The sequence below is a fragment of the Homalodisca vitripennis genome, unplaced genomic scaffold (assembly GCF_021130785.1).
Source record: "Homalodisca vitripennis isolate AUS2020 unplaced genomic scaffold, UT_GWSS_2.1 ScUCBcl_3324;HRSCAF=8789, whole genome shotgun sequence".
Lineage (NCBI taxonomy): Eukaryota > Metazoa > Arthropoda > Insecta > Hemiptera > Cicadellidae > Homalodisca > Homalodisca vitripennis.
Window position 1 is genome coordinate 1 of NW_025779436.1, and position 18,220 is coordinate 18,220.

The 18,220-nt window shown below is 35.2% G+C and overlaps 1 protein-coding gene across 1 annotated transcript in view; it reads left to right on the plus strand.

Annotated features, from left to right (window-relative positions):
* Positions 1-149: 149 nt before the first annotated feature.
* Positions 150-18,220, plus strand: part of LOC124372471 (histone PARylation factor 1-like) — a gene marked incomplete at its 5' end in the record, with an annotated part of 33,653 nt that continues 15,582 nt past the window's right edge. Inside the window, 6 exons of the mRNA XM_046830874.1 lie at positions 150-272; positions 2,440-2,600; positions 7,036-7,358; positions 10,880-11,016; positions 15,626-15,789; positions 17,264-17,496. Coding sequence (XP_046686830.1) covers positions 150-272; positions 2,440-2,600; positions 7,036-7,358; positions 10,880-11,016; positions 15,626-15,789; positions 17,264-17,496 — 1,141 coding nt within the window. The remainder of the gene's footprint in view (positions 273-2,439; positions 2,601-7,035; positions 7,359-10,879; positions 11,017-15,625; positions 15,790-17,263; positions 17,497-18,220) is intronic.

Here is an 18,220-nt window from a genome sequence, read left to right on the forward strand (position 1 = left end):
CTTAGAAAAAGTATCATAAGCATCTTGTAGGTGGTGTGCATTCCTGACATTGTCCCAGTTTTGCCCTTGTAAGAGAGATTTTAGCACTGCCATATTGTCATCATTGAACCTGGATCTTGTAACAGAAACTGTTGGTTTTTCTTTTGTAGGGATGTTTAGGGTACACAGCTGAGCTCTGTGGTCAGAGAGTCCAGTTTGTAGTACTTCCACTTGTACAACAAGTTCCAAGCTATTTTGTGCACACCCAATCAATAGAGGACTGTGTGGAGCTGGTAATCCTAGTAGCTTGCAGGGGTAAGTCTTTGTGGTATTGAACTTAATAGCATGTCATTAATTAGTTTGTTATCAGAGGTTTCCTTAAGCATATCAAACATTTACAGTTCTCCCATTATGATGAGAAATTTACTGTATGCTTTGGTGTCCGCTAAAAGTCCTTGACATAATATTTTGAAAATCTTCAAGCTGTCCACTTGGAGACCTGTATGTGCCTAATATGTATAATAACTGCAGGTTGTTTACAGTTAAACGACACAGTTTCTATCTCGCAAATTAACTCTTCACAAAAAGATGTTGTGTCTATGTGATGTTCTGTCATGACTTTCTTAGGGCACTTTTAATGTAAATTGCTACACCTCCTTTAGCATGGGTTTTCCTACAGAAGGCAGATAATAAAGTATAGTTTTTTTGTAGCTTTATGTTTCTGAGCTCTTCTTCTTTTAGAACCATTTTCTGTAAGTATGACAACACTAGGTGTAAGGACCTCAAGGTGGTGAGTTTAGTCTTTCGATTTTGTTACAAAGACCATCGATGTTTTGGTGAAGTACTGACATACTGTAGTTGTTGTTTTTATGAGAAGTACTTCTGGTTTGACTTTTATTCAATTTTTTGAATTTGCTTTCTTTTACTTGTCTTTGTTCTAAAAAATGGACTGTGTTTTGGTCTTGCAAAGCACACTGTAGGGGATGGGGGCATCTGTGACTGATTTTCGGTTGAAACGGACTGAGACTTATGGTTGGACTGTGATAGGTCATCACAGGCTCCAGTATAGCCATAGTGTTTCTTTCATGTGCTCCATGTAGAATGTAATGTATTTTAGGAAGAATTCCTCATAATCTTCATCACTTTTCTTTAATTTTGAGTTTAGTGGTGGGGAGTTACTTAGCTTCATTTTTACGTTCCAAGTTGGCAGGTTTTTTGAAGTCCCAAAGTATTTTATTTACTGCCAGCTTTTGCCACTTGAAGGGAGACACTAAAACATATTTTGCTTTCTTGCCTTCGGTTTGCTTGGAGAGCATATGCTCTTGCTTGAGTATTTAAATTTGTTTATTTTGTACCGAAGACTTGGCTCTCCATGTCCTTGTCCGTCCTGGCAGTTTTTTGTTTGCAGGTTTGGTAAATTCCTGAGGTCAGGTGTGGGCTGCATTCAGTCAAAGTGTTTTTCAGTTTTTCTTGGCAAGGTTTGGCTGGTTCCTGAAGTCAAGTGGTGGGTTACATTCTGTTAAAACATTCTTCAGGTTTTTTATGGCAGGTTTGGCTGGCTCCTGAAGTAAAGTGTGGGTTACAGTCTGTTAAGGGGTTCTTCAGTTTTTGTTGGCAGGTTTGGCTGGCTCCTGAAGTCAAGTGTGGGTTTACAGTCTATCAAAGGGTTCTCCAGTTTTTGATGGCAGGTTTGGCTGGCTCCTGAAGTAAAAGTGTGGGTTACAGTCTGTCAAGGGATTCTTCAGTTTATGATGGCAGGTTTGGCTGTCTCCTGAAAGTAAAGTGTGGGTTACAGTCTGTTCAAGGGATTCTTCAGTTTTTGTTGGCAGGTTTGGCTGGCTCCTGAAGTCAAGTGTGGGTTACAGTCTATCAAAGGGTTCTCCAGTTTTTTGATGGCAGGTTTGGCTGGCTCCTGAAGTAAAGTGTGGGTTACAGTCCTGTCAAGGGATTCTTCAGTTTTTGATGCAGGTTTGGCTGTCTCCTGAAGTAAAGTGTGGGTTACAGTCTGTCAAGGGATTCTTCAGTTTTTGATGGCAGGTTTGGCTGGCTCCTGAAGTCAAGTGTGGGTTACAGGTCTGTCAAGGGATTCTTCAGTTTTTGTTGGCAGGTTTGGCTGGCTCCTGAAGTCAAGTGTGGGTTACATTCTGTTAAAACATTCTTCAAGTTTTTTTATGGCAGGTTTGGCTGGCTCCTGAAGTAAAGTGTGGGTTAACAGTCTGTCAAGGGATTCTTCAGTTTTTGATGGCAGGTTTGGCTGTCTCCTGAAGTAAAAGTGTGGGTTACAGTCTGTCAAGGGATTCTTCAGTTTTTGATGGCAGGTTTGGACTGGGCTCCTGAAGTCAAGTGTGGGTTACAGTCTGTCAAGGGATTCTTCAGTTTTTGTTGGCAGGTTTGGCTGTCTCCTGAAGTAAAAGTGTGGGTTACAGTCTGTCAAGGGATTCTTTCAGTTTTTGTTGGCAGGTTTGGCTGGCTCCTGAAGTAAAGTGTGGGTTACAGTCTGTCAAGGGGTTCTTCAGTTTTTGTTGGCAGGTTTGGCTGGCTCCTGAAGGTCAGGTGTGGGTTACAGTCTGTCAAGGGTTCTTCAGTTTTTGTTGGCAGGTTTGGCTGGCTCCTGAAGTCAGGTGTGAGTTACATTTCTGTCAAGGTGTTAAACAGTTTTTCATTGCAGGTTTGGCTGTCTCCTGAAGTTAAAGTATTAATAGCTATCTCTATCCGATCAAGTTTTGTTTTGATACCTGACATTTCAAGTAGGAGGGATGAGGGACTATTCTTTAATTATTTTCGTTAGGAGGGGAAGTTTTGCGTCATAGAATCTTGAAAAGTGGCAGACTTAGTTTCTTCCTTGATTTTCAGTTTTCTTTTGCAGTGTTGAGATATTTTTTTCAAGCTCCGCTATTCTTGTTACATAGCCATCAATAAGTTGACTTAGTTTTAAGGTCATGTTCCTCATAGATAAATTGCGCTTCTTGGGGAAGTTTTTTTCTCTTTAGTGAGTTGAGCTTCAACGTCTGCATTTAGCTGTAAAAAGGTTTTTCTATTTTGTTTTATGTATTTCTGTTTTCTTCATTTTCTATTTCGTCAAATCTTTTCCTCCATGATGCTCCAGTTTGGTCTTTAGCTTGAGTGTTTCTTCTTTTAAAGAGTTCATTTTCTTCTACTAACGCTGATCCTATTTTTGCAGCCATTTCTAGTTCATCCTCTTGACCTGTTCGAATTTTCTAGAAAATTATTTTCAATTAAGTTAATTTTTAGTTCTTGGATGGTATCAGAGCTATTTAAAGAGAGTGATTCAGGTAATACTTGTTTCGGATAGGTGAGGCTGATTTTTCTGCTCCTCTGCAAATTTATGCATTGCCATTTCCCAATTTCCCTGGGGAGTCCATTTTTTCAGGTTCTTTTCTATGACATTTTTGACATCCTGCATGGTACCAATTTTTTGCAAGAACTTGTACATTTTATACCTGAAAATCTAACTCCAATGCCACAGTTACCGCATGGATTATTTTGTGGGCATTTTTGTGTACAGTAGTAAGAAAGATATGATTAACAAAAATGAATTATTTTTGAAAGAGAAGTTCAAGTTATGGTAAAGCAAACAGTTTCATCGGTGGCCATGCAATGAATAGCGAGCAGATGTCTGAGGTCAGTTATCAGCAGACACACAGTCAGCAGGTGAGGTTACTGCTCTCGCCTGCTTGACCACACTTGCTCTAGCTGTCTGTCTGTCCTCCTATTGGTCTACTGGTGTAGTGTTGGAAGTTGACTTATCTAGCAGCATTGAGTTGGTTATGACGTCACACCAGATTTGGTGATTTTTTAATAGTGTTAATTACTTTATAAAATAATATTAAAAATTTGTCCTCTTTTAGTTTCTCAGAAATCCTAGATGGTAATGGGAGTTCTGTTCATTTGAAAATATTACTGTCACAATCTGGATTGTTAAAATGAAATGTGCTTACTTCAAAAAATTAGGTCAGCTTGTGGCAAGTGTTTTAATAAGTTAAGTATTTCCACTTATCTTGTGTTGTAAGTGATAAGTTTTTTAGTGTATGGACTCACGGTACTCCAGGTAAGGTGCTGATTAGAGGTTATTTGTTGATTGAACCTAAAACCATCACTATTTTACTGTTTCTTGAGAGCACTTTTACTGAGAATGTTGGCAGTCAGCCATGTTGTTATTGTTGTTTTATTAACCTATTGCTATTGTCCTTCTAAATAAAACAATATAAGGTTTTAGGGTATGAAAATGACATATAATGAAATTTTAGAAACATGCAAAGTGGAACTTCTTTTCTTGCAAGTTAGTGAGGAGTTATCGTTTATTAGAGTTTTCAATATTTGTTTGTTTTTTTTCAAGCTGCGTTTCCCATACAGCAGTAATGGCCGGAGGCATTCATTATTAGATCATTCAGAATTTGATTTTTTACTTAGAGGGATTTTTTCATATGTTGCCCACCCTTATGGCCAGAGGAACCTCTGTCAGTTTGATATGAACTTTTATTCTTAGATACTCTAAATGAACAAAAACGTCTTTTATTTGGGTCAAATTAGACAGTTAGATGTATTTTCTGTATGTAGATAGTGTTTTTCTCACTAGGAAGTTATGTTTGCCCTGTAACACACACTGAGTCAATCAAACTCAGCAGAGTCCTGTTCACACATGTGAATGTTTATATAACAAAATAAAAAGTCAGCACATAGGGTGAGTATGACGATATCTAGCCAGCATTGAATGTGTTGAACTTTGTTATAAATATCTCTGGGTGCCATGTTTAATGACCACTTTCATTAAACAATTTGGTGTGCAATTTCATTCCAATATAGCATGTTGGAATCAAACTTTTAAAAATCCAAAACTCAGTTATTTATGGATCTAGAAAAGTATTTTGGAATGATATTTCTAAACTTTTTGTAATTTGCAGTTTTATTGTATCTGGAACGGTTTTGAGGTATTGATTACATATTATTAAGAAATAATTATTTATATTTCTATTTTCACAAAATCTACTTACTTCTTCCAACTGAGCAGGAGGGACTATTTACTATTAAAATATTTTATTAAAAAATGAATTAAACAAATTTTTAAGTTTATACAATTACAAGTCTTGGAAGACTAGATAATTTATAATATCTAATGAAGCTAACAAGTAATGCTCTGTCACTATCTACTAATTGTTATTACATAACAATCCAGAATGGCAAAATGCTCCCTTAAAGTAAATGTTTAGCAGTTTTCCTCCTGCTCATTAATCTACAGAATGTGTCCTCGCTAAAAGTTTTGACTATGCTGACTCTGAAAACACGATATTTGAATAATGAATGCCATAGTTTCTATAAGGCATGGAAGTACCAATACAAAGAAATTGTATTTAATCCAGCACTGAAGGAACCATGGAATGCTTAGATAGGTTATCTGCTGTAGATAGTACTGGAAAACATAGATAATGAGAATCATGGTACACAAATGGAACAATAAGTCACATTTGCAGATATGTTATAGGTAGAAACAGTTAAATTTAACCCTATGAGTATTAACGTGATGGAGCTTGATTTTAGGTTGTATCTCAAGAGAAAATTTTCTTTTATACTAAAAGTGCGAGTTACCGAAGTCCGCAGTGGTAGGCAGAGGGTTTATGATCTGAACCAACTTTCAACCTATGGGAAAACACCTGCCTTCGGCGGCACTCTTCAGTTCGGTCAGAAAAAAAAGAATTCATTCCTTGAGATAACACCGGAATCCAAGCTCAGACTTACGTGAGCCCTCGTATAGGTTAAATTTAATTTTTTTATAAGTGGTAACAACTGCTCATGTTGTGACAAGAACCATGAAACTATTATAAAGTTTCTTGCTCAATTACTTCAAAAATTCAATTGCCCTGTATTACTTGTCCACGGTTATATTTTCTATTTACCTACTTTTGTTTCATTAAAATCAATGCTTTATAATTTGAATTTTTACCTCACGTACATTTTCTGTAGTTTGTACATTCAACAGCATAATCAGACTCAACATGTTCATTATACAAAAGTTCATCAGGAGGTGTTTTATTCAAATTGAAAAATTGACAAGCTGGTTAACCAATTTAAAAATTGTAATTTCAAATTGTGTATATATTTGTATACGGTTATATTTCTATTTACCTACTTTTGTTTCATTAAAATCAATGCTTTATAATTTGACTTTTACCTCACGTACATTTTCTGTAGTTTGTACATTCAACAGCATAATCAGACCTCAACATGTTCATTATACAAAAGTTCATCAGGAGGTGTTTTATTCAAATTGAAAAATTGACAAGCTGGTTTAACCAATTTAAAAAATTGTAATTTCAAATTGTGTATATATTTGTATACGGTTATATTTCTATTTACCTACTTTTGTTTCATTAAAATCAATGCTTCATAATTTGACTTTTACCTCACGTACATTTTGTGTAGTTTGTACATTCAACAGCATAATCAGACACAACACGTTCATTTTACAAAAGTTCATCAGGAGGTGTTTTATTCAAATTGAAAAATTGACAAGCTGGTTAACCAATTTTAAAAAATTGTAATTTCAAATTGTGTATAGCTGTGGTTAAAGGGTAAACACTCGACAATTCATAAGTGCACCGGTAGTAATTTCTTAGCTTATTACCAATTATTACTGATCATCTCAAATATAGGCCTACAATAAACATGTTATGCAGTTTAACTAACAAAAACTTCTTTCAATTTAGCTCTTTTCTTATATATAAGTTTTATTTCTTTAAACCAACATTGTCAACTCCTAAGCATAACACTCACAACTTTACCCGCACCTATATGTTACAGTTAATTCATATAAAGGTATTCTTACTATACTATTTATTGTTAATTTGAGGTTAAACAATCAAAACTTATTATTCATAACTCTCAAGCACATCCCCAACCTAGTCTACCCATAGCTTCATTTATCTGCAAGTGTTAGTTATAGTTAGGCAAGCTGTGATTATTTAAACTGACTTAGCTATCACGCAAAAGGTTGGTGCTCAAATAATCCTGAGTTCTGAAGTGGTAATGTTTATGTTTTAGGTCAGAGATACGAGTCCTGAAAAGCCAGCTAAAAAAACGAAAGCTTGACACAAGTGATGTATCAACCACTCTACCCAGTAATAAAGAAAGGGATAACCATTCAGAGCCTCCGAAAAAATCAAAAGAAAAGGAATCTATAGAGATTAATGATACTTTAAAATGTATATTGCTAAAAAACAAAGTTCGAACTTTGGAATCAAAAAAAGTTGAATTGGAAACTAACAATAAGGAGCTTATTAAGCAATTATTTCTATTTGAAATGCCACCTGATTTCTTCAGCTTCTGGGAAATGTGTGAAACTATGAACAAAAATGATCCAACAAGTTAGTCGCTTTGATCATGTTACTCAAAATAACGAGGAGGTCTATGTAAAAAGGGCTGATAACTGAAAATCTAATATGGAGGTATCAAGGTGTTCAAAACTTCACTTCAGTACATCTTTTCATCTGAACTAAATTTTAAAAAAATTTTTAAATAATGAACTGTAGATGATAACTTTTATGTTAAAAAGCAACATTAAAACAAATTATTTACAAGATTCCTTTATTAACTAACTTAAGTAATATACCCTTTCTCTGGAGAATGTGTTGCTGTCATGTTTTCTATTCAAGCCCTTTTTACAGAGATACTACCAGGTGAGGTCTTATAATATCGGGTAACACTGTAAGAAAAACAACTTAATAACTATATAATTTAATTCAGTGAAATAATACAATGTTTATTAAAAGTTTCATTATTAGGCTTCATCTCTGAAGTTAAGAAAACACAAAATAATTGCAAACTCATTTGCTGATGAGGGGAGACTTTAGCAAGTGGCCTACACACGTTATTCAGTTGTTTTTGTCAAATTGTTCGATATGAAAAAATTGTACACAATAAGAATTATAATAAATTACCATAACAAGAAGAATCTCGTTTATTACAATTTTTAAAGCAAATTTAACACTAACATTACAAAACAACAAAACCAACTAAGGCCTAGACTTACAGAACAAAGAAACCTTACAATATTTATAACTTGCCCAGTTTGATATCAATGAGTAACAGCTTTTGTGAAATGGAGGAAAGAATTCTCCTTATGGCTTACCAGGAGCCAACCGTACATGTTGAAGCCTATCTCATCACATGTGAGAGATATCTCACATATTTTCCTCATATTCATCGCCCTTTTCATATCATATGCCAAGTTAAATAAATTGTAATATTGAATTATGCCTTTGGATAAAATCATCTAACAGTTCGTGAAAACAACCGAATAATGAGTGTAGGCCGCTTACTAAGGTCTACCCGCTAATGTAAAACACTGTCTGATTATATACTTTTTTTGCTCCCACATTCTTTTGTCAATTCATTGGGTAAAGAAAGCTTGGTTTTCATCTTCCTCTGTTAAAAAATAAACTGGAGTAAAAAAATTAAAATAATTTTTTTGTCTATTAAGGAGCTAGCTAACAAGTTAAAAATCCTCTACTTGTTTGGTACAAATATTATGCTGTGTTTAAAAAAAAATACTGCCAAGCATCTTTTGATTTGTGGAGCCCTACTATCAAGTAAAAATCTGTTTAATATTATTTATTAACAATTAATTAGCTGAATGTTTAGTTAAGTCTTGATCACAAAGTACTCAACTAATGATATTAATATTTATAAAACTCCAGTTCTCACTATTAATTTAATCAAACTGTTTTTTATTCTTAATTTTATTTCTGCACTAAGGCAAACTCATTGATAGAATATAAAGAGTTTATAAGCGTCATGAAATTAAGAGAGAAACTGGAATTTAAAATGAAACCATGAGGAATAATTTTTATTGCCAAATTACAGTTTATATAAATAAGCAAAAAAGACAACGTCACAGCAGCAATTAGACCTAACCTATTTTAAAATGTGGCTGCCGTTCACTACTTAAAAACTCAAGAGAGCAAGTAAAGAAATCTAGTCTTAATATCACAGTTAGGCAGTTAAAGGTTAAAGTTATAATTAAAATTAAGGTAGAGTTTCGAAATTAATAATTACAGAAGGTCAGAACAGATAAAATAGTCCTATAAATAATTATTTAAAGCATTTTATCTACTGTTGTTTAAAACATCTCGTAATATATAAAAAATTATTTCTTACAAACCAGCTATGCATCGCAACCCTAAAAGTTCTTACATCTACATAACTTGATGATACAGGTAACTTATTAAACATGACAGACTATTTTAGGCCTTACTTAACCTACATTGAGGTTGGTCAATCTTATGGCTTTTTATTGTAAAATGAACAGAACAGAACAGAACTTCTTAACTGATAATATTGTGAATGTCTTGTTTTACTTTTCATTGGGTTACAAAAATGATCTGATTGAAAAATGTGAGTATTCCTTTACTAGTAAATAAACATCTACAGTTAGCTAAACAAGGTGAACTTGTTATGATTCTAGTAACCCATTTCTATAACAATAAAACCATATTGACATCCTGGCCATTTCCCCACAAAGGCATGTGATAAAATGCTATGGAAAAAAGCAAAATAGGCTAATTTAAGTTGGGATTTGTTAACTAACATTTTTAAGTGATTCAATAAAAAGATTACTCTTGACAACCTACTACTAACATTGCTCACATCAGGACTCCACAAGACCTTACAATCCAAAGTGATAACCAATAACTTAGCATTTGACTGCAAGTCAAGACTATTGCAAGGAATGGATTAAGAACTAAGGCTAAATAAAATATGTTGAGTTTTACTTTCATTCTTCAAAGACCATTTATACTAAACCAGAAACCACTTTTTTCTAGACTTTGAAGCATTTCTAAAAAAATTGTTAAGACTGCTGTTTCAGCTGAAAAATAATAAATCTTGTTTTTATAACAATTGGCAATCAAATTTTTTTATTGAATTATTAAAACTCAATAGTAATCAACGTATATTTGCTTGTCTTAGCGTTCTTCCATGGCTATCGAGCTTGTATATACTGTATATAATGTTAAATTTATAAATTTTCAGATCTCAGAGATTTTTAAACTGTTCTTTCCCTTTCAACATTTCTACAAGGTCTGTGGCCCGAGTTGAAACCTTTTCTGTGGTTGACAAGCTCATCTGCATTTCTTTTTATTAAGCCTCCTACACCATCCATCATACGATGAAAGGGATTCATAATTTTGTTCCTACAAACTTTGCTATATCACATCCGTAAGGTTCCTAGATGGTTATTGCACAACATTTAAGAGATATAGTGATGCAAACCAATATCTTAAAGCAACCAAACCGGATTGATAGTTCAAGATTGGAGCCACACAAAATCTGTTTCTTCCTAACCTAGTTTTTTCTTTCCTTGGAAATAATATTAATTTATTCTAAAAATTTAATTTTGAAAATATATTTACTAAAATGTCTATTGTTTTATGCACAGTAAAATAATACTAAAGAACCAATCAAATAACATTTTTTAATGTACTATTATCTAAATACTTTCAAAAAAGTTATTTTGACAATATATTTTCATGTAATCAAAATTTTGAATGTACGCCTAATCTGGAAAGATTGATAATTTTATAAAAATGGGTCATTTATAAAAGTATTCTCTGTATAAGTGGAAGATATTACTTTTGATATATCATCACATTATAACAACACAAACTTTCAGAATAGAAGCAGATGTGAGATATGTCATATGATACAATGTAAGTCTGTGGGTCTTCTTGCATAGCGTTTATTTTGTAAATTAATTTTATAGAAACTTTTATCACAAAGACTGTATGTATTTGAAAACATCAGATTAGTTTTAAATATACTTGAGTCATCTGATAACCCAGATCAGAACAGTCCTAACATTTTTGATATTATGTTTTTTTAATTTTAGATGCATTAAAAGCCATAAAGCTGAAACTTGTTGGGCCATTTGATGTTTTGGCAGGGAAAGTGAGCGAAGTATATGAAGAGGATTTGCCAGATTTTCTAAAACACTGGAGGTACTACTACGATCCTCCTGAGTTTCAGGTGATTATTGTTTTTAAAAATCAAGCTCATGTTCTTTTTAGTTATTTTCTGTACTAATTTTAATTTTAACAGTTACATTTTGTAGTATGATGGACTTTTAAGTGTTTCTATTTTATTATGAGAATCAGTCCTCTATTGAACCTACAACATGTTTTATTAAGATGACTTGAATCTTTAATATCCGTAGGTATGGCATATTTAAATATTATGATTACATTTTGAAACATCTGAAAACAAGAATTTAATCTTCACTTCGAAACCTGGCACTAAAATAAAATAACCTTGAATCATTTTGCTGTACTTTATCACCACTTTCTGCTTTGTGCCTCCGTCATACAATAGACTATTAAACTGTTCATAAAATAACCTCTTTGCTGTAATGTTTGTTTTCTGAATGTATCCACAGGGTGTCCAGCAGCCTTGAAAATCGGGAAGAGCGGGAATTATGCTTGAATTTTACCTGCCTTGAAAAGGGCGGGAATTATGCTTGAATTTTGTATAAAATCGGGAGTTTTGATTTTTTTTTATACCGCTGCCGTTTCTAATGCAAGACGCCCCACTGTGACCGTCCCGGCCTTTTTGTCAAAATACACGCAATCAAATGGACACCAGTCCACTGCGGGCGGCCCGGCCTTTTTGTGAAGTCTAAATACACGCAATGAAATGGACACCCGCACACTGCGGGCGGCCCGGCCCGACCTTTTTGTGAAGTCGAAATACACGCAATCAAATGGACACCCGCCCAACTGCGGGCGGCCCGGCCCGACCTTTTTGTGAAGTCGAAATACACGCAATCAAATGGACACCCGCCCAACTGCGGGCGGCCCGGCCCGGCCATTTTGAGAAGTCGAAATACACGCAATCAAATGGACACCCGCCCACTGCGGCCGGCCCGGCACAGCCCGGAAAGACTCGGCCCACACGGCACCCGAAGAGCCAACCGAGGCTGAATAGGCCGGGCCAGTCGCAGTTGGTGGGTGTCCATTTGATTGCGTGTATTTCGACATCACAAAAAGGCCGGGCCGGCCGCAGTGGGCGGTGCTAGGCTGGAGTGAACCCGGCCCGGCCTTTTTGGGAAGCCGAAATACACGCAATCAAATGGACACCCACCAACTGCGACCGGGCCCGGCACAGCCCGGAAAGACTCGGCCCACACGGCACCCGAAGAGCCAACCGAGGCTGGATAGGCCGGGCCGGCCGCAGTGGGCGGTGCTAGGCTGGAGTGAACCCGGCCCGGCCTTTTTGTGAAGTCGAAATACACGCAATGAAATGGACACCCGCACACTGCGAGCGGCCCGGCCCGACCTTTTTGTTGAAGTCGAAATACACGCAATCAAATGGGACACCCCGCCCAACTGCAGGCGGCCAGGCCCGACCTTTTTGTGAACTCGAAATACACGCAATCAAATGGACACCCGCCCAACTGCGGGCGGCCCGGTCCGGCCTTTTTGTGAAGTCGGAATACACGCAATCAAATGGACACCCGCACACTGCGGGCGGCCCGGCCCGGCCTTTTTGTGAAGTCGGAATACACGCAATCAAATGGACACCCGCACACTGCGGGCGGCCCGGCCCGGCCTTTTTGTGAAGTCGAAATACACGCAATCAAATGGACACCCGCCCACTGCGGCCGGCCCGGCAGAGCCCGGAAAGACTCGGCCCACACGGCACCCGAAGAGCCAACCGAGGCTGAATAGGCCGGGCCAGTCGCAGTTGGTGGGTGTCCATTTGATTGCGTGTATTTTCGACATCACAAAAAGGCCGGGCCGGCCGCAGTGGGCGGTGCTAGGCTGGAGTGAACCCGGCCCGGCCTTTTTGGGAAGCCGAAATACACGCAATCAAATGGACACCCACCAACTGCGACCGGCCCGGCACAGCCCGGAAAGACTCGGCCCACACGGCACCCGAAGAGCCAACCGAGGCTGGATAGGCCGGGCCGGCCGCAGTGGGCGGTGCTAGGCTGGAGTGAACCCGGCTCGGCCTTTTTGTGAAGTCGAAATACACGCAATCAAATGGACACCCACCAACTGCGACCGGCCCGGTCCAGCCCAGGCCGGACCGGTCGCAGTGGGCGGGTTTTCATTTGATCGTATGCATTTTGACAGAGTATAAAAGTCCGGGCTGGGCTGGACCGGGCCGGTCGCAGTGGACGCCGTGCTCAACACAAATGAAGATATATTGAAGCAACAGTTTCATTATGTTCACATCGATGTGAAATTGACAGGATACAAAGGAAATTTGGAAGTAACTCGCTCTCGTTGCAGTCGCCAAAAATGGCGTTGTAGTAGGTTTGACGAGAGATGGCATTTATATATGCTTGATGTTAAAGTAATTTGAAGAGTGGCTAAATAACCTACGCGACTATATATTGTATTTATAATATTCGCATGTTGAAGAGGTTACCAATTCTTTGAAACATAGTGATGAATATTAAATGTTTCAATTTAAGGTAATCGAAAAACGTGATCATGTGATCAATTATGGTGTACAATTGGATGCCTACAGGATTTATTTTAAATTTATTTGAGATATATAATTAATACAACACTTTTTTAGTAATCTAGGTGTTTATTTACCCTTGCTATACTATTAATGGTTGTTTTCATTTAACTTATTGTCAATAGCCTTATTTGTTTAAATTAATTTGTGCAATGAGTAAAGGTGCAATACATCGTTAGTAATTCAATTGTTAAAAAAGTTTTATAATTTCACACATGTTTTCTAAAGAGAGTAACACTTTTTCTGTGACAAATTTATTTTTTAACACAAAATAAAATTGTAAAAAGGGTTCAACATTTTAATAACCCATGTTTTGGACTTTTTGAGTTTAATCCTTTTTTACAAAATGAATATTAATATATTTTTATTTATTTTAACAGTTATTTTCTTTTTATGAAACTTAATTCACCTAAAACTAACCTAACCCTCAACTGGTTTAGAATAGTATTGGGTTTGATGTTGAAAGTGTAAGTAAAACTTCTTTAACTTAAAAGTAAAAACTGTTTCTTTACTATCCTGTGTTTTTGAGGGTTTGTTTTCAGATTTCAAATAAAAAAATCGAAATCATTTACCTATTTGGATATTAAAATGTATTTGTAACAAACTGTTACAATATAAACATTAAATTAGGCTTTGGTACTTTATCATAATTTTGTATAGGCCTACAACGTTTTTTTTACTATTTTTTGTAATAGTAACATTACACTGAAATTCATTTTAAACTAAATTAAATGCCACATTAAGCATAGTATTGTTTAAATAATTAAATTAACATATTTTATAGGTACGATTACAGTTCAAAGTTTTTGAACACAAGGAAGTTCAATTATAAGTTATAGGTTCTGAAAAAAACCTCATTTAATGTAAATTTTTCAACAACGAATTATAAAATGTTGTTAATAATGTATAAGGACATTAGTAATTTAAACAGAGGCCTTAAATATTTGAGAAATCTTTATTGTTACATGGAAAGTAAACACTATTTCGTGACTTGATTTTGGCTTGTAAAATTGTTAGTTACCGATAAAGAGCCAAAAGTAAACCACGACTATAGCCTTGAATTTTATAATTTTGAGCCTTGAAAACCTTGAAATGTGCTTGAATTTTAGATTTGGTCATTACTGGACACCCTGATCCAGGAGTATTGTATAAGTGTTTAAATCACTCTGTTGACATTATCACACTAATATTTTTACAAAAACAGTTTTCTGGTGTAATTAAGAGTAAAATTAATAGAGATTTGCCAAGCGTAAATATAAGACAGTTTAACTAAACACTTGTAATTTCCTTATGCACAAGGCATTAAACATTTAATTTTTACAGAAAAATTCAAAATCTACTTTTGTTAACATTAGAATATGTGAATAAGCCTTTCGTCACAGCACAGTGGCTTGATGAATTCAACCCAGAAGCTTATTGTGGTAATTTGAAACAGGATGAAGATTAATAAAACTTATTCATGAACTTGAGTCACAGATATTTTCCTCATGCTTCAAGAAAAAGAAGGAAACTTTATATCTTAGCACCCTCTGATCTGATCTGTGATGTTACTTTTTGATGTTAAATTGTGATGTTCAGTTCTCTAATGGTAAGTACAGGATGTCGCTTGAATGAAACATCATACCGTTTACGTTCAGGTCGGTTGTTTGTAAATTGTCTAGCAGTAGAACAATAGAACCTGCAACACTTTGAGAAAGCTCAAACAACATTTTTATTGTTTGATAGATCAATTCCGTTATTTACAATTATATCTGATAGACAGGAAAAATTGAGGAATTCACAACTAGATAAACAATAACGAGGATGGAGGGCAAATAACTGAATGAATACTCGCATGGGATACTGCAGTGTGTCAGATATTTATCCCTGCACTATAAAAATAATCACCCTCAACATTAATAAATAACTTGGGCAAGTGTCAAAGAATGGTACAGTTTCTAAGGCTTGTACCTTTACCTATTATACTTAATGGAAATACTATGAAGGGCAAAGCAATAGTCTATTAATCGTGTAGTTATGTGTGTAACATTAGAATAAGTTTTAATTGCTACTGTTTTAAGTATTATGCCGGATTATAATGTTCCAATTGTTATTGTTAGCTCTGTTACAGACGGTAATCTGCAATGAAAACTCGAGTTGCTACCATATGGGTTACTTTCGGGATGATCCAAAGGAGATGCCAGTTTTTGTCGCCAGTAACGTCCTCAACCCGAAAGATCCCGAAAAAAATGGTGAACTGAAAATTAGAGGTCAAAATCTTTTTGCTGCATTAAAGTAAGTTGCAATATTTGTCTCTCATTTAGATCGATGAAAGCATGTCTTTGAAGTCGTGTATCTTATTAATAGAGTAATTGTTTATAGTTGTTTTTAGTTTCTAGTTTGTAATATGCAGTGTCCAGTAACTAAAAGGCATCTAAAATTTGTAATGTCTTTTAAAAATTTCTCATTTGTTTGATTTTCTTATAATAAAATGAAAAAATGTAACTTTTAAATCGTGATTTAATCTACTATTGTTTATCACAATCAAAAACTTAACCCTTTGCTCTTGAGTTTTTACCTCCCTTACCTCTCAGCATGTATTTATTTTGATATAGTAAATAACAGATGTCTAGCAAACAATTATATGTATACATACACCAATTTTTAGTTATTACAATTTTTAACCTATTTATTGGTCCAAGATATAAAAAAGATACACTAAAGTTTTTTATTTTATCATGATATGATATATCTAAAAAATCTGTCTCTCGAAAATACATTTACAAACAACGGTTGGTGAAATACCTATTCAGACGAAAAATAATCTTGTATAGATTGCTTTGGATTCAGTGCCTTTAAGTTACCACCAAAATCTTCTCTAATGAAACGTTTTTTCCAAGTGGATCAGATAAATCTAGGTCTAAGTAGTCTCTGCTTGTCCATGTTCTCTTCTGCATAACAAAATTGGTTTCAGCAACAATTTTTAAAAACATAATATTTCAACAGTAATAAAGTTGAAAAGTGTCTGAAGTACTCACAGTTTTATTTTGCTGAGGTTCCTTATACCCAACTACTAAAGTATAAGGAAAATGTAGAAAAATCAGGTCCTTTATAAACAGTCAAACCATTGTCAAATCCACCACCACCATTATTTGAGGTTGGGTCTAGGCCTTTATCACTTTCACTATCAGACAAATCTTTCAATGTTGGCAGGACGATTTTGGCATCACTATTGCCTTTTCCGAAAATGCTTTCCTTTATGGCATTGGTGATGAGTAAGGCATATTGAATCAGAACATCATCATGATACAACTTCATGACTTCTTTGAAACGTCTGACCAGATGTGTTTGAACCCTACAGTTCTCTTCAGTACTGTCACAGAAAATTTAGCATTCATAGTTTTGTAACACAAATGTCAGTTCTTGTATCCAAAGTGTGGTGAGTAACAATGTTTACCAAAGTTTTATAAATTTTACAATCATATTACATATAATAGATTTTACAATATATCTAAAAAGAGTCAGTTGTTTTTATATTAGTCCAAAATACCAATGCACACCTATTGGCATTTTTTAATTAATAATTTACTTTTGTATTTTTGTTTTTTTTAACAGCTGCAGTTGACTAAATTTCATACCATTCCTTGATATCGTAACCACAACTTTACTATTAAACCATGATGATTTTAGTAGCTTTAACTAAGTAGATATACTTGATATTTATTTAGGATGTGATTTACTTCAGCTAACTAATATAATTCTGTTCCAGTTCTTATTTTGAAGAGTTAAAGACTGATCCATTTTCACGAATGAAAATACCACAGCTCCAAAAAACTGTGACATCATGGGCCAAAGAGAAAGGTTTCAGCTTAGAAAAAACATCTAAAGCAATGGAAGCTCGGAGTAAGAAGGTAGTGGCGTCAACTTTCCATAAAGCCGGCATTGTCGTCCCGGTGGACAAGAAGAACGATGTGGGCTACAGAGAGTTGGCCGCTAGCAACAGTGAGTAAATACTGTGTCTGCATTACTCCTTCCAATCTCAATTGGACGTAATTTAAAACTAGGTGAAAATAATTCTCATGATCAGTATCCATTACATTTATTTAGTTGTGAGGGTGTTGACATACAAGATAGCCCATAATCACTCAACTTACATTATTGTGTGCAATCTAATAAAATAACAAATAATATTTATTGTAAACAAAATATTTGAGATTTTAAAATGGTGGATAGCAATCTAAGTGAGGAAGTGTGGGCCAAGTTTGGGGAGCGACTGTAGCCTGTGCTCAATTACCAACATTGTAAATAGACAAGAGACAACATTCTTTTATTTACATTCATGGAGAATTGTAACAGCTTCGTTAAACTAATAATAATAATTTATATTAACAAAGTCAAGTTAAATATCAGGTTAAGTTAGTTAAGTTTAGTTTATTTATCTATCAGTTTTGTATTTTTTCTTCAGTTTTTCCAACATAGTTCAACTATGTTCATTCATTCAACTAGTTAGTTTGTACTTAACATTCAAACTAGATTATCTATACTTTTTGATGCCAAAGTAATATCCAACGAAACGGCCCATGCTTGTTGCGATGACAGCGGTGCTGATGCGCCGTGGGTGTCATGCATACGAACGTTGTACGCTTCTAAATGTTGTCTTGGCATCTGTAACTACTACTGGAGATTTTTTGAGGGTATTTTATAATCAGATTTTATTTTGAAATGA